This window comes from Erinaceus europaeus, chromosome 1 (genome assembly GCF_950295315.1).
Source record: "Erinaceus europaeus chromosome 1, mEriEur2.1, whole genome shotgun sequence".
Taxonomy (NCBI): domain Eukaryota; kingdom Metazoa; phylum Chordata; class Mammalia; order Eulipotyphla; family Erinaceidae; genus Erinaceus; species Erinaceus europaeus.
In genome coordinates, this window is record NC_080162.1 from 93,193,980 (window position 1) to 93,218,504 (window position 24,525).

General features: G+C 39.7%; 1 protein-coding gene across 2 annotated transcripts in view; it reads right to left on the reverse strand.

Annotated features, from left to right (window-relative positions):
* Window positions 1-24,525, reverse strand: part of GRID1 (glutamate ionotropic receptor delta type subunit 1) — a 955,154-nt gene that overhangs the window by 159,634 nt on the left and 770,995 nt on the right. For both annotated transcript variants that reach the window (XM_007530211.3, XM_060190942.1), the window contains exons 9-12: window positions 18,027-18,128; window positions 14,891-15,088; window positions 9,600-9,924; window positions 8,283-8,421 (exon numbers count right to left, since the gene is read on the reverse strand). In XM_007530211.3, coding sequence (XP_007530273.2) covers window positions 8,283-8,421; window positions 9,600-9,924; window positions 14,891-15,088; window positions 18,027-18,128 — 764 coding nt within the window. The remainder of the gene's footprint in view (window positions 1-8,282; window positions 8,422-9,599; window positions 9,925-14,890; window positions 15,089-18,026; window positions 18,129-24,525) is intronic.

Consider the following 24,525-nt stretch of genomic DNA (forward strand, 5'->3'; position numbering starts at 1 on the left):
ATACCTGCTATTTCCATATTAAACTTCCTTTGACCTCTGTGAGAGACTGGCTCCCCCCAAAGCAGAGCACATGTCAGAAAGTAAAGTCAGCTTATAGATAGCTTGATATAGCATCTAGTGAACAGGATGGCCATGAAAGGGGAACAGAGAAGAGAATAATGGACCAGGACACAGTGAAAACTTGGCCACAGACTGGAGAGGCCTTTTGCTTTGTAATATTCTAAGGACCTGTACTATGTATCTTGGAGTAACTATTATGTTCAAGAGACAAAGGAACAAGCTATTAGTGATCAGTTGCCTTTCCCCATGAATCAAGGCCAAGTTCATGGACAGATTTCTTTGAATTTCTGGAATGGATAGGTGTAAGCACCACCAGATTCTCTTAGATTTCCTGTGCCTTGGCATCAAACAATCCCTTGGAGTGGAACATGTATGTTGGGTCATAAGGTAGAGTACTCATTTGCAGCTGCAGGGACAATGGGATCCAGAGCCAGTAGGATACATGTGGGGCATAAGAGCTATTCAGGAATAGAAAAAAGATCTTTAAAAATATTAGTAAGAGGCTAGTAAAATGAATAGCTCACTGGGATAGTGTGCCAGGTTTGAGTATGGCCTCTACCATAATAGAGGACGTTTCAGGACTGTATTATATTTCTCTCTAGCTCTATCTGATTAAAAAAAAAACTCAGCTTGGAATGGTTATGACAAAAAAGAAATCACTGTTTCATGTGTTGTATGCTATTCTGTGCATTTAACACATGTTGTGTCTTCTGAATCTTCTAATACCACTTTGAAGGTACATGGTTTCCATTCTCCAATAAGAAGAAAAGAAACATGAGGATATTCATTTATCTAAATAAACAAATGCTTGGACTCTGACAATATAACCTTTAAGACTGCAGATAATTGTGTGGTATAATGTGTGGTTTAAGCTGACAGAGCCACAAGAGATGTTGGGGAAGAAATCAAACATCCATGATTAGAGATAGACAGGAAAAAAATATATACATAAGCATAAAGAAATACAAAAGCAAAAGGAAGAAGAAAACACTAATAAATATAAAAATAAATTCTGTTTACCTTCCACTTTTTTTTTTTTGGAAGAGCAGAACAAGACTCAAGTATAAATAGAGGACTTGAACATAGTATAGGCAAATTGAACCTAGCAGACTACATACTCTTCCCAGCAAGAGCATTTTTCTCCAGTGTGCATGGATTATTGTTTAAGATAATACTATGAATAGTCTGAAACATGAGTCTAAATAATATAATCTAAAGAAGATATATTTTATTTTATAGGATTTTATTTATAATTATTATTTTTTATTACTACCAGGGTTATTGCTGGGGCTAGGAGCCTCCATGACAAATAAACTGCAGCAGGCAGCAGTTCTTCCCTTTTTTATTCTTTATTTGATAGGAGAGATAGAAATTGAGAGGGGAGGAGGAGAGAGAGAGAGAGAAAGAAAAAAGAAAGAGAGATCCTACGGTACTTACTTTACTACTTGTGAAGCATTTCCTAATATAAATGGGGACCTGGGACTTGAACCCACATCCTTGTGCATGGTTACATGTGCACTCAACACTGTGTGCCACTGCCCTATGTGTATTAAGATGTGTTATATTTGGGGCTGGGTGGTGGCACACCTGGCTGAGCACACACATTTCCATGTGCAAGACCAGGGCTTAAGGCCCCAGTTACCATCTACAGGGGAAAATAGTTTTTTAAATTTTTATTTATTTATGAGAAATTAGACATCACTGTGGCATGTGTGCTGCCAGGGATCGAACTCAGGACCTCATGCTTGAGAGTCCAAAGCTTTATCACTGCGCCACCTCCTGGACCACGAGGGGAAAATCTTTATGAGCAGTGAAGTAGTGTTGCAGATATCTCTCTCCTCCTTCTTTTCTCCCTTCCCTCTCAATTTCTTTTTTTTTTCTATCCAATAAATAAAAATAATACTTGTTTTATTTATTTAGTGACAGGCAAAAAAAAAGTCTACAACACTGCACAAGGATGAATCCCAGGATCTCAGTCATGCAAGTCTTGCTTCTACTTCTACTGAACCATTTCCCTATCCACATGATCATAATAGAACAAAGTTATAAATCAAAAGGAAAAGGAACAAAAAAGATTCATAGATATGTGGGAAGTAAAGAGCACAATTTTTAAGAGAACATTTCTGGTTTGTAATCATGCATGTGTAAGATCCTGGCTTAGTAAAAAAAAATTTTTTTGAAAGACACCATAAGAAAGAAAAATATTGATGATAAATAATGACATAAAATCCTGAATAAAACACTATAATGACCTACTGGTTTTTATGTAATTTTACATAAAATTACATAATATAATCACAGTTGTAATTAGTGCAATGCTTACCAAAGTAAAATTAATATAGATAAAAATTATTCCAAGTCTATACAGAAAGGTACAGGCACTGATATGTGTGTGTGTGTGTGTGTGTGTGTGTGTGTGTGTGTGTGTGTGTGCATGTGAGTGTAGCCTGGACCCCTTTTGTTTGTGATTTCACTATTTCTGGGCTTAGTTTTTCATTCATTCAGACAGACAGACAGACAGACAGACAGACAGACAGACAGATAGTCAGGCAGATAAGGAGATAGAGGGCTTCCCTCATGCCATATGGTACCACGGTTTGAACCCTGCCCATATGCATGGTGACACACATTCATTACCTGGTAAGCTATTATCTCTCTATTTCTGATTTCTACAATTTAAAAATTAGTAAACCAATAAAATGAAAAGAATTATTCTACCAAATAATAAAAACTAATTTTATAACTACAAAAAGCAATATGATGTAGCAAGACAAAAGAACAGGGAAAAACTAGTATAGCCACAGGCCCTTTGGAATATAACTTAAAAAATGCCTACTAAGTATCTACAGAACAGAGACCCCCTCCCCGCAACTCTTCATCTGCCCTACTCCAGCCTTTAGGTTCATGATTAGTCAACAACTTGTTTGGCTTTATATGTTAACTCTCTTTTCAGCCACCAGGTTCCAGATGCTAGCATGATGCCAACTAGACTTCCCTGGGCAGACAACCCCACCAATGCGTCCTGGAACTCCGCTTCCCGAGAACCCTGCCCCACTAGGGAAAGAGAGAGACAGGCTGGGAATATGGATCAATGCTCATATTCAGCAGGGAAGCAATTACAGAAGCCAGACCTTCCACTTTCTGCACCCCATAATGACCTTGGGTCCATACTCCCAGAGAGATAAGGAATAGGAAAACTATCATGAAAAGGTGTTCAGCACAACACAACCTCAGGGAAATACAAATTAAAGCCACTATGACGTAGCATTTCCCTTTTATAAGAATGGCAACATATTGAAATGGAGTATTCTATAAATTTATTTCTCTTGCTCTGCTAATTTACATAAACTGTAAATAATATATCTAAAATTCATGGCTAGATGGTTAAAAAAAAAAGATGCAGATAAACTGGACCATTGTTTTATGACCCCATCCAAAAATGGGCAGACGAAATGAACGAAACATTCACCTCAGAGGAGATCCAAAAGGCTAACAAACACATGAAAAATTGTTCCAGGTCGCTGATTGTCAGAGAAATGCAAATAAAGACAACACTGAGATACCACTTCACTCCTGTGAGAATGGCATACATCAAAAACGACAGCAGCAACAAATGCTGGAGAGGCTGTGGGGACTGAGGAACCCCTCTGCACTGCTAGTGGGAATGTAAATTGGCCAAGCCTCTGTGGAGTGCAGTCTGGAGAACTCTCACAAGGCTAGACATTGACTTTCCATATGACCCAGTAATCCCTCTCCTGGGGATATACCCCAAGGACTCCATAACACCCAACCAAAAAGATATGTGTACACCTATGTCCACAGCAGCACAATTCATAATAGCTAAAACCTGGAAGCAACCCTGGTGCCCAACAACAGATGAGTGGCTGAGAAAGCTGTGGTATATATACACAATGGAGTACTACACAGCTATCAAGAACAATGAACCCACCTTCTCTGACCCATCTTGGATGGAGCTAGAAGGAATTATGTTAAGTGAGCTAAGTCAGAAAGATAAAGGTGAGTATGGTATGATTCCACTCATCAACAGAAGTTGAGAAAGAAGAACAGAGAGGGAAACTCAAAGCAGGATCGGACTAAATTTGTAGTAGGGAACTAAATAAAGCAAAAACCCTGGGTGGAGGGTGAGGGTGGATGTTCAGCTTCATGGTGGTGGGGGGGATGGGATGCGACACAGTCTTTTGGTGGTGGAAAGGGTGCTTATGTATACTCCAATTAATTTGTAGTCATATAAATCACTATTTAAGTAATATAAGAGGGGAAAAACTGATTGAATGTCTCAAAAATTTTAAAGCTCAGACTGAGTCTTTTTAATACATAGGCTGAGTCTTTGATATGTTGACTCTCTTAAGAATTTAGTCCATGTTCAGCGGGGAAGCAATTACAGAAGCCAGATTCCACCTTCTGCAACCCACAATGATCCTGGGTCCATACTCCCAGAGGGACAGAGAATGGGAAAGCTATCAGGGGAGGGGATGGGATATGGAGATCGGGTGGTGGGAATTGTGTGGAACTGTATCCCTCTTATCCTATGGTTTTGTTAATGTCTCCTTTCTTAAAAAAAAAAAATTTAGCACAGCGGGTTAAGCACAGGTGGCACAAATCCTGGAACCTCTGGGGTGTAGCTCACTTCCCTGCAAGTTTCTCTCAAGTCATACCAAATGATATTGCATCCGCCGATTCCAACCTAATCAATGCAAGGAGTACCATCTCAGCATGTTTTACCTCAGACTGTGTACAGATACATCAGGCAAGGAATGCCAACCCTTCACCCTCATCACTCAGGTGAGACCTTTCCTTTCATGGTATTCTCTAACTCCATTCCAGGTGGTTCACTTGCTAACAAAGTCCCAAAACCTAGATATAGGCCAGGTCCCATTAGATAGAGCATATGTACACATGTATCCATAAATTAGGGCAAAATGTATACCTGAAAGTAAAAATACACAATAGTCTGTAGTGAGCCAGTATCAAGTTCATAATGAAATAGTTCACTTAGACGTAGATACCCTCCTCACCTACTTCCTATTACAGTTCTCTCACTCACTCCAAAGCTAACCTTATCAAAGCAAGGACTGCAAAAGTTGAATAAGAGCAAGATACTGGCATACTTTAATGATGACTCTTTAGACACTATCAGGCCATTCCACCAGCTGGGGCCCTAATCAGGGAGTCCTGAGATTCCCAAAGAGACTTGACGGGCCTAGAACTCACATAAATCTCTCTCCCCATTGTTACCAGTCATTTCTATCAGGAGCAACACAAAAGACCCCTTTGTGGGCCTCCATAGGACCTTGCCCTCAACTTGGATCAACAATGGTAGAGAATGTTCCATCCTCCAAAGGGAGGATGGACAACATACTCTATGCTACATGTGAAGAAGATGGTTCGATACTGGGGCAGAATGGAATGTTCCTGCTACGTACCATAGCATGTGAGTTCAGATCTAGAGGGATGCAGAGGTCACACAGGCTCCTAAGCTGAATAGGGGCCCCAGATCACATCAAATTGATGGGGTTTACAGTCAACAATATTCATACACCTTTCCCTTATTAGGGAGCTACTCTCTTCCCTGATCCAGCTTTCTGGTCCTTTTCCCAGCCATGACATCATCTCCCCAGACAATAACTTGGATCCATCTGCATATAGATTCCAGGCTCAGGCAAACAAAACAAAACAAAACAACACTAGTATAGCTATAGTCCCTTTGAAATATAACTAAAATATAGGCATACTAGCTATCTACAAAATGGAGGACGCCCCCAACACTTCATCTGCACTATTCCATCCTTTAGGTCCATGATTATTCAACAATTTGTTTGGCTTTGTATGTTAACTCTCTTTTCAGCCACCAGGTGTTCCAGATGCTTGCAGGACTTCCCTGAACATACAACCCCACCAATGTGCCTTGGAGCTCCGCTTCCCCAGATCCCTTCCCCGCTAGGGAAAGAAAGAGACAGGCTAGGAGTATGGATCGACCTGTCAATGCCCATGTTCAGCAGGGAAGCAATTACAGAAGCCAGACCTTCCACCTTCTGCATCCCACAATTATGTTGGGTCCATACCCAAGAGAGAACTGGTGGTAGGAATTGTGCAAAGTTATATCTCTTATCCTATGGTTTTGTCAATGTTTCCTTTTTATAAATAAAATTTTTTTTTAAAAAAGGAAACATTGACAAAACCACAGGTTAAGAGGGGTACAACTCCACACAGTTCCTACCACCAGCTCTCCTTATCCCATCCCTTCCTCTGATAGCTTTCCTATTCTTTATCCCTCTGGGAGTATGAACCCAAGGTCATTGTGGGGTGCAGAAGGTGGAAGGTCTGGCTTCTGTAATTGCTTCCCCACTGAACATGGGCGTTGACTGGTCTATCTTTCCCTAGTAGGGTGGGGCTCTGGAGAAGAGGAGCTCCAGGACACAGTGGTGGGGTCATCTAAACTGGATCATTCTTACACACTGTTAAAAATATAAAGTGGTAAAGTCTCTCTAGAAAGTGGTTTGATAGCTTCTTGTAAAATCTAAAATGCAATCAGTACATGACTTAGCAATTGACAATTGAAGTATTACTTCTCACAAATGAAAACTTTTGCTCACACAAAAACCTACACACAAATGTTCATGGCAACTTTATTCATAACTGCTCAAAACGGTAAATAATCCAAATTTATTCAATGGGTGAATAGCTGAATTGTGATACAGAGGCAACTACTAAGTAACAAAAGGCAGCAAATGTTAATGCACAGTCACCAGCAAGCTACACTAAATGGAGAAGTCAATCCCAGAAGACATGATTCCACTTACATAATATATTTGAAATAATAACATTTTAGAAATGGAGTTATTAGTGGTTTCCAGGGATTAAGAATGAGTTGTTAGAAGAAGAAGTGTGAAGGATGTATGACTATAACATAACAACACAAGGAGAGATATTGCTGTGGAGTTTTATGGAAACTTTGTTTTTATGATACTTTTAGTATCATCATTGTACTAATGGACATGCAAATCTATGAGAAAGATAATATTCTATCTAACTAGTGCACACACATGCATATACTACACACACAGGAAATGATCCAAATATGAGGAGACTCTGAATTGAAACAATCAATTGTATTACTATTAATAGTCTGGCTGTAATACAATACAGTCATTTCACAATAGGTTACCACTGGGGGAAACTTCTAAAGGATGTTACGGCATCTCTCTGCACTGTTTCTTACTACTGTGTGTAATCTTTAATGATCTCAATATAAACACTGTTTATAAAATAAAAAACCTAGAGAACATTATGCTGAATTTTAAATCTCAGTCAAGGAGTCTGAGCACTGAATGGGAATCTGAGAGCCCCAGAAACTGATTGAATATAGATGACATGAAGAGAGTTGTGAATAAAAAGAATCAATATGAGGTGTGTGAGTATGATGAACTAAAGAAGAAATTAGTAGACGTGAGACTTGAAAAAAACATAATCATGGATCAGTGAATGGTGATATTGAAGTTGGTATTGTACAATGTACTCCAGGAAGTGTAAAACAGATCTTGTGGTGACTTCACCAACTACATTTTCAATATACATTTACTTCATCTAAGCTTATAGTTTCACTTATACTGTGTATGGGAATTTGATCATAAGAGCTAATTTCATCTAAGCTACTTTACTACCTTGAACTAATTCTTTTATGTCACATTTTTAAAACTTGAGTAAATTAAGAAATTCTCTTGGTACTTGTTTCAATAACTTCATAATTAAAAAATAAGAAAATTAAGTTTTAAAATCTCTCTAATAATCAGCATCTTTTAAAAAATAATTTAATGTGTCTGAAGATTTGAAAAACATATTAGACTTGTGATTTTCATTACAGTGAAATGTTTCAAAAATTATGAATAAGTATATATTCAAAATGTCTGAAAAGTTAATTTCTTAATTTTAATGTTTTGATATATGAGTTGTATAAGCAGCACTTAAATCTTTACAGAAATATTACTTAATGGCTCTATCATTTATTTGATTATGCATAAAGTAAAATACAACAGGAGTGGATCTCTTCACGTAATAAAGATTATAATCATTAAAAAGTAGAGTCAGGACCTAAGCCCATCTCTGCCTCTGCAACCTCAGGTTGACTAGGACATGTTTGTTCCTTCTCTTAACTGACTTTTACAACTGAAAATTCTTGAATCTGGAAGTAAAACAGATCTTACCTTATGGGATTGTCCATCCTGGACACTGTGAGAAAGGCAGCAAGATTGGCTGTATAGGAGGAGCACACGATGAGGGTGAAGAGCCACCAACTGCCCATTACAATGCGCATGGCCATGGAATTCACTGAGGATTCACCACCTACAGGAGGCAGGCAAAGTGGATTGACCCAGGGCTTTCACTCTAATTACCATCTTCAGGGAAGTTACATGTTCCCCCTCAACCCATGTTCTACACTTGTATAAGCAAAGGGAATCATCACCAGTGATATTCTTGGGAGCAGGGCAGTAACTGCCTGCTGGGTACTAGTGACTGAGAATTCTGGGAAACAATCCTATGTCCACCATACTGAAAAGGGGTAGAATATCACAAAGCATGGGGAAACAGGATGCCTTTTTGTGATGTGAACTTTGTAAACAATGTTCAGGGCAGTCAGAATACTCTAACTGGATGATTCCACCAAGTGATGTTAAGAACTTCGAGGACTGCAGCCTGATTAAGGTTCCCTTCTATTTTCAAATTCACATATTGGAGTCAAAGGAACTTAACTTCCACCCAGAGGGTTCCCTAGATTTCCTTTAAATCTCAGAAATAAGATATACCATATTGCTTTTATTAATATTCAGCCTTTACTAGATGACATTATCCCCCAGGATTTGCAAAAATCACAGCATGTGACTTTCAGATTTCCAGAAGCTGCTTCTTTGAGGTCAATTACATCTCTTGGGTCCCTTAGGTGGTAGCAGAAGAAAGCTTCTGCTGACTATTTTTAAACAGGAGATACATGTTTTGCCATGGGGCACACAGGTCCAAAACTTACATTTGGAACTTTGCAGTTTGTTGTTTCTGGTCACAATTGCACAATCCTATAATTCCCCAAGGCTCTTTAGACTTCTCAGAAATAAGAGAGCTTGTGTCTCACTAAGCTGGAGGACTGCTTAGATGATTACAAAGCAATTGTGATATTTCCCCATTTTGATTTCAAATTTAAGCAAGATTCCTTTTCATTTGACAGGCCTGTGCCCATAACAACTTAACTGAATATGGGAAGGGAGACTTGTGCAAAGCAGAACTCCAAGGTGAATTTTACATGAAGTAGAAAAAAACAGGATTTGAAATTGGGATACTTGTTAATATAATTTCACTTCTACCTGGTATTACTCAGAGAAATTGGGTACAGCAAGATATTAGTACTGTCCCAGAGATTAAATAGAGTTGAGCTTTAAATAACATGGTTAAAAGCATCCATGAAATCTGTCAATTAGTATGTTCTTCTAGGCCCATGAGACTGCCCCAGTATCAGGAAACCCAGAAGGTACCTTGCTGTACAAAGGCTCCATAGACGATCCAGATGGCACTGTGCAAGGTCGCAGAAGCAGATGGTCTGGGCTGGCCAGTACTCTGAGCCCTCACAGCCTGTATCCGGTTCAATACAAATATCAGCACGCCAACTACAGGGATGGCTGCTGCAATGCAGGCCCATACCGCAAAATCAAATGGAGCAAAAAGAGAGAAGATACTGATTTTCTCCTCAGGCTTCTTGATGAGGATCCCCACAGAATAGTCCATGTACCGCTTGCTAAAGTCCACAACGCTCTCCCTCTCCGGGGTGATGGTAATGGCAGAGATGGCCAGGTCTGCTCTCTGCAAGGCAAAATCATTTCATCAGATGGCAGTCCTCAGGTAGCTGCTGGGTTCCAACCTGAGTCAAGCTCTGCTCTCTGCCCTTTGAGTTATTCTATTAAGAGGGGATGTATCTGGGAGTTGATACCTTGTGGCCTTGGATATTGTAAGGAAAATAAAACAGCAAGCTGTCTGTTATTACCTCCTTCACCTTACATATTTCTTTCCAGAACACTAAAAACTCAGAGAACTCTTTTGAAGAGAAGAGTCTAGGAAGTAACATTTTAAAAATATTTATTTATTTATTTATTTATTTATTATTGAATAGAGACAGAGAGAAATTGAGAAGGAAGGGGGAGGTAGACAGGGGAAGAGACAGAGAGACACCTGCAGCCATGCTTCAACACTCACGAAGCTTTCCCCCTGCAGGTGGGGACCATGGGCTTGAACCTGGGTCCTTGTGCACTGTAATGTGTGCACTTAACCAGGTACGCCACAACCTGGCTCCCCAAGCCTAGGAAGTATCTCTAGCTTTCTGTGTAAATTGTGGTTTCTCTCCACTCCTTTATTGCCCTCCCTAGTGAACTCCAGCTATTCACTTTCTTTTACGTGTCTCTCTGTATTCATTATCACACCCATTAAAAAGTCCCTTCTTTGTTCTTCTAGACTTATTTCCATGCTTCCTATACTTAAAGGCCACAGAAATTCCTTTTTTCATCAAAAATCCCCCAACTCCATCAGTCCTCATTGAGATCTCTCTTTTCTAACATAAATTAGAAGTTATACAACTTGCCTTGATTCTCATTAATGTTTAAATCCCTGATTCTTTTTATATAGACACTCTGGGGGCAGAGAGTAAAATCCTTCTAGAAAAAAAGGAACAATCGACCTCATCTAATTTCCTTTTATTCTTTTTTGCCTCCAGGGTTATCACTGGGGCTCAGTACTGGCACTACAATGAATCCATTGCTCTTGGTGGCCATTTTTTTTTTCCATTTTATTTGACAGGAGAAAGAGAAATTGAGAGAAGAAGGGGAGGCAAAGAGAGAGAAAGACACCTGCAAACCTGCTTCACCACTTGTGAAGCGTCCTTCCCCCCTCCTCCCCCCCGGCAGGTGGGGAGCTAGGGGCTCAAACACGGACCCTTGCGCAGGTCCTTGTGCTTAGTTCTATGTGTGCTTAACCAGGTGTGCCACTGCCCATCCCCCCTCATTTAATTTTCTGCCACTCTCTTTGTCTGTAGATACAAAGATTCATTCTTCCTAAAGTAAAACTAAAATGTAAAAGGTCTTTTTGGGTATGTTGCAGGATGACCTTAAAAGTACTCCCAGAGGCTTTTGCTTTTCAAGATAGGCTTAACTCTTAAAATAGACAAAGACTGTTTAGATGCAGTTTGGAATCATCATGCCCAAATGGATGATGGCAGGCAATAAAAGGCCTAGAGTACCTCTTCAGTCACAAGAGCACTAAAATGTACAGTGATCATTCTCATCTTGGGTTTTGACCCTTCAAGTAGAAGGCGGCATCATCAGAGCTAGATTTATTTTTATAATGGTCAGCTCTGATAACAAGTCCAACATACATGTGCAAGCTGGAAAAATATTCATAGAAGGGTTTTTATCAGGTTGAATGCATGAGCTAGATGTGCCAATATACAGATATTCTACATTGTGAGCTCCAACAATACATATGAGCAAAGAGAAGTGTTGGAGATGACTTTGTAGGCCTTCTTATCTTATACCTGGCCACATCTGTACTCATGGCTTTTGCCTCTCCCCTCAGAAACCCAAGATCCAAGGATTTTTTAAGAATTCTGAAAATTGTAAACATTTATATATAGCTTCAGAAAGAGATGTAGTAGATAGTATAGGTTTACAATAATGGATGGAGAGTAATTAATTTATGGCACTTGCTCTAGAGAAGGTGCATGCGAACCAATCTCTGACTCAGGTTGGATGGGTGATCTGTAACAGGAACAGAGCACTCCTCTATCTAAACTTAGAGATAAAGATTTGTATTTATAGATACAAATTTCACAGAAAGTTGAAATATAACTTTGAGCTAAGAAGTCTCAATTCTGTTCCCTGAACACATTTTATATTGATAGTAAAATATGATTAGGCTTGAGGAGAAAAATAAGGTGTTTTTTTAACAATATGCAAGGACCAGGGTTAGAGTGCCCAGTCTCCCCACTTGCAGGGGGAAAGCTCTGCAAGTGGTGAAGCAGTGTTTCAGGTGTCTAGCTCTCTTCCTCTCTATCTTTCCTCCCCTCTTGATTTCTGGCTGTCTCTATCAAATAAATAAAGATAATTAAAACAAAATTTTTAAATAAAAAGTAATTTTTTTAACGCTTTAAGAAATGTATCCAAGGGGCCCAAAGAACAAGTTAAGGGACCTGGGCTATGCTGAAGACCCAGCTTAGGGCGACAGCTAGACATTATCCATACATTCACTTGGACATATTTCTGAGTTTCTTCTCAAATTGCATGCAGCAACCTGGCTGTCAAGGTTCAAAGGCAAATAATATTTCAAAGTCAAGGTCTGAAACACATTTTTAATAAAATAAAAAATGGGGGCTGGCAAGATGAGTCTCTTGTAGGGTATCTGCCTTGCCATGCCTAAGGCCCAGAAACCCAAGTTCTTTACACACACTGGAGTGCCTGTGATAGCATGGGGGATGGGGGCAGAACTTCATAGCTGTGGTGTCTCTTTCTTCCTTCCTTCCTTCCTTCCTTTCTCTCTCTCTCTCTCTCTCTCTTTCTTTCTTTCTAACACACATACACATACATACACACACAAACAAACACACACACACACATAAACAAACACAAACACACCTGGACTGGTCAGATCCCACTCAAGGCCCTGGTGAGCCAAAAGAGAAAATACAAAATAAAAGAGATAATCATAAGGGAAGAAACAAACAGAGGCCTTGTGGTTAACTACAGTAGGTCACAGATAGATAGCTTTGAGAAGAAAGAGATCCAAATAACATGCTAAAATACCAGGTGCAAATGACATATACTATAAAATCCCATTTAGATTTGATGTATTGCAACAAAGTAAAAGACTGGGGTGAGGGTGGGGGTGGGAGGACTCAGGTCCTGGAACACGATGACAGAGGAAGACCTAGAGGGGACTGAATTGTTATGCAGAAAACTGAGAATTGTTACACATGTTAAAACTACTATAATTTACAGTTGACTATGAACAATTAATCTCAATAAACAAAAAAAATCCCACTTATTTTAAATATTCACAAAAACAAATCTACAGAGACAGAAAGCAAAGTAATAGTGGCCTAGGGTCTAGGCTTAGAATGGGAATAATTGTAAATGAATATGAACAGTTTCACTAGACTGATACAAGTATTCTAAATCTATATTATGATGATTGCACAGCTCAATAGTTTTAATAAAAATCATTTATGTGTATACACAAAATGAACAGATTTGGTAGCATATGCATTATGTCATAAAAGATTTTCTGGGAGTCGGGCGGTAGTGCAGTAGGTTAAGCGCACATGGCACAAAGAGCAAGGATCGGCTTAAGGATCCTGGTTCAAGCCCTCAGCTCCACAACTACAGGGGAGTCACTTCACAAGCAGTGAAACAGGTCTGCAGGTGTCTGTCTTTCTCTCCCCCTCTCTGTCTTTCCCTCCTCTCTCCACTTCTCTCTGTCCTATCCAACAACAATGACATAAATAACAACAACAGTAATAACCACAACAATGTTAAACAACAAGGGCAACAAAAGGGAAAATAAATAAATATTAAAAAATTAAAAATAAATAAGTAGATAAAATTTAAAAAAAAAGATTTTCTAAAGGTTTGGAAATATGGAGTGATTATATGCCTTATATTTTCTTTTATGGGATTGCCAAGCATAGGTCCCGTACTTTAGAAGTAAACATTCAAAAGAGTCAAAAGGACAAGAGGTATAGTTATAAAGAGGGACAGTGATAGTCATATATAAGATATTAAAAAGGTACATGTCTGCAGGTATGAGAGCAGAGCAGAAGAAGGTTACTGGGGGTGAGGAAATGAAAGCACCAGTTGCCCAGGGGTGTCTGCAAAAATGTCAGAAACTGTGGACACTGGTGACAACAGTACACCAGAGAGGGAAGGTTCCAGTCACATGCAATCACTAGAAATGACTATGACCCGGAGACCATTTGAGTGTGACAGTGGCAAACTCTGGATAGTGTTTGAATTCATCCCATGATTCCAAATGAGCACATTGTCTCAAGAGGAGGGAAAAAGATTAATGCTTTGGAAATAGTATAAAGACAGAAAAACACTATATAACTTACACTTAGCAATGCAGATCTAAGTAGACATTTACACATATACATGTACATACAAATGCCTATGTATTTAGCCTGATTGTGTGTTATATAGAAAAGGATAATAAGCTGTCACCAGTATAATTCAGGAGAACTACATTCTTGGGGACCAGGTGGTGGCACACCTGGTTGAATGCATACATTACAGTGCACAAGGGCCTGGGTTCACGCCTCTGGTCCCCACGTACAAGGGGAAAGCTTCACAAGTGGTGAAGTACGACTGCAGGTGTCTCTTTTCTCTTTCCCTCTCTGTCTGCCCTGTCTCTCTTAATTTCTCTCTGTCCTATCAAATAAATAAATATTAAAGAAAAAACTAGATTCTTATTTCATCCCCAAAGTGTGTGTGTTGGGGCAGGGGCTGGTCATTGAAGGGAGTATTACAGAGAAGGCATAATAAATAGGCTTAGAAGGAATGAGAGCAATGAACACAGAAGGAAAACACAGTGTTGGGAACTATAAAGTTAAAACATAACAAAGGGGTGGAGGGGGTTTATAGAACAAAAGACTTTGGTATATGAAGAGTGCAAACTAGTGTCTGTTTAGCTGATCCCAAGATTTCAGCAGTTTAATGGGCCAAATTCAGATAGCAGTCCAGAGGCAGACTAGGGTCCTCCTCCTCATGGACCCACTTTGGGGACCTACCTTGCTGATGAGCTCCCCGATCATCCCGTTCCAGGAGGTGTTATGGAGCTGGTGACCATACCTGCCATCAGGGGCCTGGTAAATCTCATATTTGAATCCAAGAGCCTTGGCCAATGCATCTAGGACATCTATGGAGAACCCTTTGTAACGCTTGGGCTGTCCAAGGATGTTCTCAGCCACCATCACAAAAGGTTCTTCCTGGGGACAACAGAATGAATCAATTATTAACACAGTCTTTTCAGGTATTGTTGGAAAAACCAATCTAACGTGTAGTAACTTTAGAACATTTTTGTTGGTGTACATGGATTTAGCCAATTTAGTCCCAGAGTCTGGACCTTTTTGCCCTCTTCTAAATAAGTAATATAAAAATTATATAAATTATTTATTATATAACATATAATAGCTACTATATGTTATATACGTTATATAACAAGCCAGAAACAGAAGGATGAATATGGGATGATATCACGTTCAGGCAGAAGTTGAAAAACAATATGAGAAGAGAAAACACAAGTAGAACCTGAACTGGAGTTGGTGTATTGCACCAAAGTAAAAGACTCTGGGGTGGGGGGTGGAGAGTGCAGGTCCAAAAAGGATGACAGAAGACCTAGTGGGGGCTGTATTGTTATATGGAAAACTGGGAAGTGTTATGCATGTACAAACTATTGTATTTACTGTCAAATGTAAAACATTAATCCCCCAATAAAGAAACAAAAAAATATTTCAATATTGAAGACAAAACACGAGTAGAACTTGAACTGGAGTTGGTGTATTGCACCAAAGTAAAAAACTCTGGGTGGGGGGGGAGAGTACAGCTCCAAAAAGAATGACAGAGGACCTAGTGGGGGTTGTACTGTTATGTGGAAAACTGAGAAATGTTATGTATGTACAAACTATTGTATTTACTGTCAAATATAAAACATCAATCCCCCAATAAAGAAATTAAAAAAGTAAATGTTGGTTTTTATAATTTTATAAAAATTAAACAAAATTTTAAAAGAAATTAGCAAACAGTGTACAGTACACAAAAAGACCCACTGAAACTGCATCTCAGTGGGAGATCAAAGATGTACTTGTTCTGTATCATATTATTCCTAGCTCCACCTATAACTTCATCTCCAAGAGTAATATGGCTTGCTTCATTCCATCATTTTTTAAAAAAAATATTTACTTATTTGACAGAGACAGAGCAAAACTGAGAGCAAAAAAAGGGGGGGGGGCATAGAGAAAGAGAAAGAGATAGACCTGAAATTTTTCTTTATCACTTATGAAACTTCCTCCCTGCAGATGAGGACTGGGAGCTTGATCCTGGGCCCTTTGCCACCACTCAGTCCCCAATTAAAAAAAAATCATTCATTCATGAAGTAGATATATAGAGAAAAAGAGACAGAGATAGACAGACAGACCAGAGTACTGCTCAGCTCCAGCTTAATGTGATGCTGAGAATTAAACCTGGGATATCAGAGACTTAGACTTTAAAATCATTTGTGTTGCCATTATGCTTTCTCCCCAGTTCCCATTCCTTCATTGGTAGCACTTAAGATTCAGTCCTTATGAAATGTCATAATTCTTTGGGGCCCATAATAAGAATGTGGATGTTTTCCCTCTAAGTTAAAACTACAGATCACTCTGCGAATATACTGAGAGAAGATAGTGTTACTAGAAAATAAACAGTGATTAATGGACAAAAATCACAAGTCAACAGATATGATAGAATAAAAGCTCCACATTGTGTAAGCCCAAAGTCATGCCAAGGCACAGCCACACATTTTGTTCATTGTTTTGTTCCCATGGTTGGTCACCTCAGCTGCCACTACCACAAGTCTATGAAACTCAATGTGAAGGAGCCTTCTGGAAAACAGTCCCAGGCCAGGAGGTTGGGGGCAGGGGAAGGGGGCATTGAACTGAGTGCACTAGGTTAAGCACACACGTTATAATTCACAAACACCTCAAGCCCTCAGTCACCATATTCAGTGGGAAAGCTCCAGGAGACATGAAGCAGTGCTGCAGGTGTCCCTTTTGTTTCTCTCCCTCTCTATCTTCCCTTTCCCTCCCTGCCTCTATGTAAATAAATAAATAAACAAATACCTGGATTGAAGACCCCACCAATGTGTCCTGGAGCTCACCTTCCCCAGAGACACACCTTACTAGGGAAAGAGAGAGGCAGACTGGGAGTATGGACCGACCAGTCAACGCCCATGTTCAGCGGGGAAGCAATTACAGAAGCCAGACCTTCTACCTTCTGCAACCCTCAACGACCCTGGGTCCATGCTCCCAGAGGGCTAGAGAATGGGAAAGCTACCATGGGAGGGGATGGGTTATGGGGATTGGGTGGTGGGAATTGTGCGGAGTTGTACCCCTCCTACCTTATGTTTTTGTTCACTAATCCTTTCTTAAATAAAAAAATTAAAAATAAATAAATAAATAAATAAACAAATAAATTTAAAAATCAGTCCCAGAAAGTGGATCTCATTAACTTAATATTTGGGGATGGGAAGAAGTGAGTTTACTTATTCATGTTGTGCGAGTGAGGAATAAAGGAACATGGCTGCCTAAGGTTTTAAGACCTATGAATAGGAAGAAAAACCAAAATGTGTCCTACAGTTTTAAAAGGTAAAGAAATTAAAAGTAGTTGATGCAAAGGTTGCTTAAAGAAGTAAAAGTATATAATACTAGCACAAATGGGCAGGGAAAAAGTATAATAACTAATAAATGGTCTTCCCTATGAACTGTGTTCCCTGAGGACCCATTAGTGGTACTGGGACCTGGTAGAATGTTCTCCTTCCATTGTCTTTCTCTGACTACCAGTAAAGCCGTTCTAAGAATCACCAGTAGGCCAAATTTAGCTTATGTTTAAGATCAAGTAGAGCAGCGGTGCCACTCTGGAGCCCAGAAATAGTTCTCAGTTATTAATCCCTCTCCAGTGCAGCTCAGTGCTCTCCCATGGAAGACCTCAGAAGTGTCCAGGCAGAATCTCCCATCTTACTCTTCTTCTTATCCACAAAATTATATGAGTCTATAAAAACTCAATCCACTATTCAACGTTCCCACTCTCCAAACTTAGCATGAAGCAAAGAAGAAGCCTCTGACTCAGAACCTGAATGACAAACCTCCCCAACTATGCCCATGGTCCTACCAAGACAGTCACCACTTTGAGCGTCAGTCCTTGCAGGCGGCTGCCCATTGGCCTCTCTTGTAAGCTGCCATTGAGGCCCTTCTCCGAGTCCCATGTTGCCAGCTGTGGAAGAAGAAAAAAAGAAGTCTGAGGAAAATAACTGAGACAATTCACACCTTAGAAACTCACCAACTGAGACACTGCACCAGGTAAGTTTGTGGTCAGCAGCCCTCTGATGCATAGAGGGATTGCAACACCTTAGAAAGAATAAAGGTGCAACAGAAAACTCCACTTCCGCTATCAGCTCATCTGAAGCACAAGGACTTGCCAAGTGCTCAAAAGTGAAACCAAATGGTAAGAATTTGTTTCAACAGTGGAAGGTTTATGTCCAGTTTTATTCTTTCCACCTCCTGGGACTGTGTCATTTTGTCTCCTACAGAACAAATCCTTTCCTTAGTTACCCCATTGACTTTCTCAGACCAGTGGCTGATTACACTCAGTCATTTCTGCTTTCAAGGTAGGATGTATCACACACTGAAACAAGCAACAAAAACCCAAAAGTATATAGCTTGTTTTGCACTTTGGTGCCTACTACAAGCAGGGTCAAGAGCTCCCTGCCTATTTTCACTGTAGTTAAAAACTTCATCATTTTCCTTGATATATAGGGAGAAGCCAAGAACACATGTGCTCTGGATTTGCCATGCCTCCCTAAGTCTGTAAGGCCTATCCATGAGTGCAGAAATCTCTGACAAGCACCTTAAGATGTTCAAGGAGACCATATCCTAGCTCAGTAACACAAAGAAACACAAGTGTTCTTGGGATTGCTCCCCCTCTCTGTATTCTTTCTGGATCTGAACAACAATGTGGAGACCTTACACTGATCAGTGATTCTCAACCATTAATGGTGAAATATAAATATAAAGGTAGTAGTTTCTATCCCCAACTTCACATCCATTTAAGTAGGATCTTGGGATTTGGAGATGAAGAATATTAATGCCTTTACAGAATGGGGGAGATAGCATAGTGGTTATACAAAATACCTTCATGCCTGAGACTCTGAAGTCCCAGATTCAATTCCCCACACCACCATAAGCCAAAGCTATGAAGTACTCTGGTAAAAAAACAAACACATAAGTAAATAAATAAATAATTAAAATTACTTTCCCAGAAATCCTTGTTGAGAATTGATGCCCTTCAAGGCCACTGGGTCTCTAACTTAGCTATACATTTGAATCTTTAAAAGTGTACTGAAGGTTGAGTTCTGTCTCCAGATACTCTGACTTAATTGGTCTATCATGAGGTGTGGACATTTTGACTTCTGGCTAATTCCAGTGCACCACCAGGATTGTGATTCATTTCTGTAAATGCTCACAGTAATTCTCAAACTGTAACATGTACAAAATCACACATGGATTTTATATGTGCATTCTGATTCCAAAGTCTGAGAGTATGCCTATTTAGCAAGCTCCTAGATGATGATGATCTTATTCAACTCTGAAGCTCTGTTTAAATAACAAGGAGATAAATAATCAGATTGGCACAAGCTGTATCTACTCTTTGCCAGAACTATTCCACTATGAAAAAGTGAAACCAGGTTTCCTCAGAAAGTACCCAGTACTGCCTCTTAAGGACATTTGCACTCTCCCAGCATGTCCCAGTGCCTTATCATTTATAACATGATCTCCACATTGAGGACTATCTATGAGGCTATAGTCCTAGCATCTGTGGGACAAATCTACATGGAAAGAACTATAACCCTTGAGTCTGAAGTAGGAACACTGAAATGAAATGTATGACTATAGGCTCAGTTGAAAAGGAACCTGGAAACTTCTGCTATCATTTTGGTCACAATACCTACTAAGATCCACTAGATCCTATTAATGAGATCCCTGTCAGTGAGGAACCAATAATTTAGTTTCATGTACTCTGAAGAGAACCCACACACACTACTTATTAATTTGAGGGCTATCTAAATGAAATGAAACAGTAAAGTCTACTCAAAGTCTTGTCCAAGCACATGAAACATTTCATATTCTTCCTTTTTTTCTATCAGAGCACTGTTTATGGTGCTGGGGATTGAACCTGGGAGTTCAGAGCCTCAGGCATGAAAGTTGTTAGCAAAACCATTAAACTGTTGTCCCAGCCCTAAAGACTGAATATTCTGGTAGCTGATATAATGAGAAAGAAACCCCATGGATATGTCTTTATTGGGCCTGAAGAAAATCAGAATCAGATCCTATAACAGAATGGAAATGCTAGTTAAATGGAAGACAAAGGAAGTCAAATGTGGTGATTGTCTGCACTTTGGGCCCTCCAACATGGACTTGGTGTACTCATCAACTGTACCAGGACATTTTTACCCCATCCCCCTAATGTTTAATCTTGCTACTGGAACTGCCTAACCTTGATTCACCTAACTTCTGAACTTGGTGGTCTTAGAAAGGTCCCCCTTGACTGTCTCAATGACTCAAAGAGTCATGAAAGTGGTAAAGTTGTCCTGATGATGACTGGACAATTCAGGAATTGCTGCCTTATATCACCTTGAATTCCTAACATCTAACACCAAACATTCTGGATAGTGTAAAGGGGCATTGTTACTCTGTGCTACTCTGACATGGATGATACCTGGAATGCAGCTCTGTTTGACCTTCATGAGCCCAGTTTTATCTGTCTTTCCATTGGGGGCTACAATCAGTAATGAGTATAGAAAGCAGAGATACAACCATTGGCTTAAAGTCCTATCTATATTCAGATCTTCAATGCCTATTAATATGATTATCCTTGATTTTTAGCCCATTGAAAGGCTCAAGGCAGTACCTGTGCCCCAGAGTAATACAGTAACTCCTACAATAACCTAATTACCCCAACCGTGTTGGGGTTTTAATACAGCCCTTCTCCAAAATACTGACATGTAATTTTATTAAACTTATAGAGGAATTATGTGACTTAAAATTTCCTAACAACTTATGACTCCCTTCAGAGTAATTACCACCATTTTTAAGTTTAACCTAAAAGGCTTTCCCAATTCTATACTCAGTCCAAACTCTCAGCTTCAGTTAATGAAGCCACATTATATGCCAATCCCACATTATGTATATCACTGTCCCTCCTGATTGTTTTCATCCAATTCCTTTTATCTGGAATGTCAATTCTCTTCTGTTGAGCTGGATAAACACTTACTTATTTGTTTTTTTCAAAAAGCTTTGACTGTAGATTTTAGATTTACAGAAAAGTTGTAGAGGTTGTACAGACTGCCTTCATAATCAGGGCTAGCTTCCCCTGCTGTTAAGATATTACATTAGTTTTTTTTTTCTTTTGTCCCCTGAGCCTGAAATCTGTTATGCAGGTGGACCCAAGTTATTGTTTGGGTAGATGATGCCATGGCTGGAAAAATTACCAGAAAGCTGGATCAGGGAAGAGAGTAGCTCCCTAATGTGGGAAAGGGGTATAAATATTGTTGACTGTAAACCCTATCAATTTTATGTGATCTGGGGCCCATATTCAGATTACGAGCCTATGTGACCTCTGCATCCCTGTAGATCTGAGCTCACATTCTGTGGTCATGAGTAGGAACATTCCAAGATGCCCCAATATTGACCCATCTTCCTCAGGTGTAGCACAGAGTATGTTGTCCATCATCCCTTTGGAGGATGGAACATTCTCTACCACTGTTGATCCAAGTTGAGGTCAAGGTCCGATGGGGGCCCACAAGAGGGTCTATTGTGTTGCTCCTGATAGAGATGACTGGAAACAATGGAGAGAGGGATGTATTCGAGGTCTAGGCCCACCATGTCTGTTTGTGAATCTCAGGACTTCCCAACTAGGGCCCTCGCTGATGGGGTGGCCTGATAGTGACTAAAGAGTCATCATTAAAGTATGCCAGTCTCTTGCCCTTATTCAGCCTTTGCAGTCCTTGCTTTAGTAAGGTTAGCTTTGGAGTGAGTGAGAGAACTGTAATAGGAAGTATGTAAGGAGGGTATCTAAGTCTAAGTAGAATACTATTTCATTATGAACTTTATACTGACACACTATAGACTATTGTGCCTATTAGCTATCTACAAAATGGAGAACCCCCAATTCTTCATCTACACTATTCCAGCCTTTAGGTTCATGATTGGTCAACAATTTGTTTGGCTTTGTATGTTAACTCTCTTTTCAACCACCAGGTTCCAGATGCTAGCATGATGCCAACCAGACTTCCCTGGACAGACAACCCCACCAATGTGTCCTGGAGCTCCTCTTCCCCAGAGCCCCACCCCACTAGGGAAAGAGAGAGGCAGGCTGGGAGTATGGATCTACCTGTCAATGCCCATGTTCAGTGGGGAAGCAATTAAAGAAGCCAGACCTTCCACCTTCTCCATCACACAATGACCTTGGGTCCATAATCCCAGAGGGTTAAAGAATAGGAAAGTTATCAGGGGGAAGGGATGGGATACAGAGTTCTGGTGGTGGGAATTGTACCTCTCTTATCCTATGGTTTAGTCAATGTTTCTTTTTCATAAATAAAAAATATATATTATGTTAGTATCACCCATTCCTCACCATACATCCAGTCTCTATCACTGATGCAAAGCTGAGTTAGGGGTGTTCTCTAGTATCTTCCATTCAGGCTCTGTGATTCAGCTGATCACTTGGGTTTCTTAGTCTGACCCCAGAGGTCAAAATCCTATGTTCAACAACTATTTAGTCTCTGGCTCTTAGATGAGACCTTGTCTTACTTATTTCCATATCAGAGTTTCCAACCTTTTCTTACATGCTTTGTTCTCCACTCAGAGGTCTATGTCTATTTACTAGAACAGGTATGTCCTAAGGGGATGAGTGGGTAGGGACTGGGAATATGTAAGTGTGCTTACCCCACATAATGTGTTAAAATTCCTATTCTAGTTGTTTCCATCACATTCTCCAATGGTCTCAGACAACATATTCTACATAAACCAACACAGGGTTTTAAACACAGAAGGTAATAAAAAATATCTTCTGGACAGAAATTACTTGATTTAATTTCATTGAAACTCCATTTTCTTCTCTATAGAATAGAATAAAAATACCTGCCCCTGCCTACCATGTTGAGGGACTTTTCAAAGAAAATAATTTCAAAAGAACCTATTAAAATAACAATATTCATACAGACTCCAGATATAACAACTACAGGTATAAAAAAGTAACAACAGAATATGAACTGTGTTTTTTAGAAGACAGTGGTAAAAAAATATGTTGCTTCAGGGCCAACATGTTGTTCACACAGTAGAATACATACACATATAACTATGCAAGAGGACCTACTCAGTTCCAGAACCAAACCATCATATGAGAGTTAGTGCCCATAGGAAAAAAATGTCGAGTAGTGAAGATGCTATAATATCTCTGTTTATTTTTCTTTCTCTCTCATTTTCCCTATCTCTTGCCCTCTATCTACAGACGGGAAAAAATAAAAAAGGCAAGGGTCAGGCAGTCGTGCACCTAGTTAAGTGCACACATTCAGTGTGCAAGGACCCAGGTTCAAACCCCTAGTATCCACCTGCAGGGGGAAAGTTTCATGAGTGGTGAAACAGGACTGCAAGTATCTATTGGTCACTATCTCACCCTCCACTCTCAATTTCTTTCTGTCTCTACAATAATAAATAAATAAAAAGATCTAAAAAATAAAATTATATATATATTTTTTTCCCTCAAGGATTACTGTTGAGGCTCAGTGCCTGAACCACAAATCCACTGCTCCTGGAGACCATTTTTTCTCCCCTTCTTGTGGCCCTTGTTGTTTTTATCGTTGTTGTGGCTTTTATTATTGTTGTTGCTGTTGCTGTAGGATAGGACAGAGAAAAATTGAGAGAGGAGTGGAGACAGAGAGGGGTAGGGAGAAATAGACACCTGCAGACCTGCTTCACCGCATTTGAAGCAACTCCCCTGTAGGTGGGGAGCCAGGGGCTCCAACTGGGATCCCTACGCTGGTCCTTGTGTTTCGCACCATGTGCACTTAACCCACTACGCTACCGCCCGACTCCCAAAATTATATTTTTTTAAGAAGGGGGGGGGGACTCTGAGGAGAGTGGAGTCATGCAAATAAAGTCAAGCAATAACCCTAGTGGCGAAAAAAAAAAAAAAGAATAGTGCACTACTTTGTCATGTGGACAGCCCAGGTTCAAGACAACCCATGCACATATAATGAAAGAATTTTCAGTGCTGTAGTCTCTCTCTCTCTCTCTCTTTCTCTCTCTCTCTCTCCATTCTCCCTTCCTTCCCTCTCTCCCTCTCTCTTAATCCCCACCTAAGAAAAGAAGTCAACACTAACAACAACAAAAAAAAAACGGGATATTTTAAAATGTAGTATAAGGATATATCTATGTAGTAGAACAATAATTATTCTTTATTTTAATCTATGTATTTAGCAGACACAGTACTACTTTCAAAATAAAGTTAACCCAATGGCCAAATAATTTGATGACAGCAATAACTATCTTTTTAAAATATGTATTTATTCCTTTTTGTTGCCCTTCTTTTATTGTTGAAGTTATTATTGTTG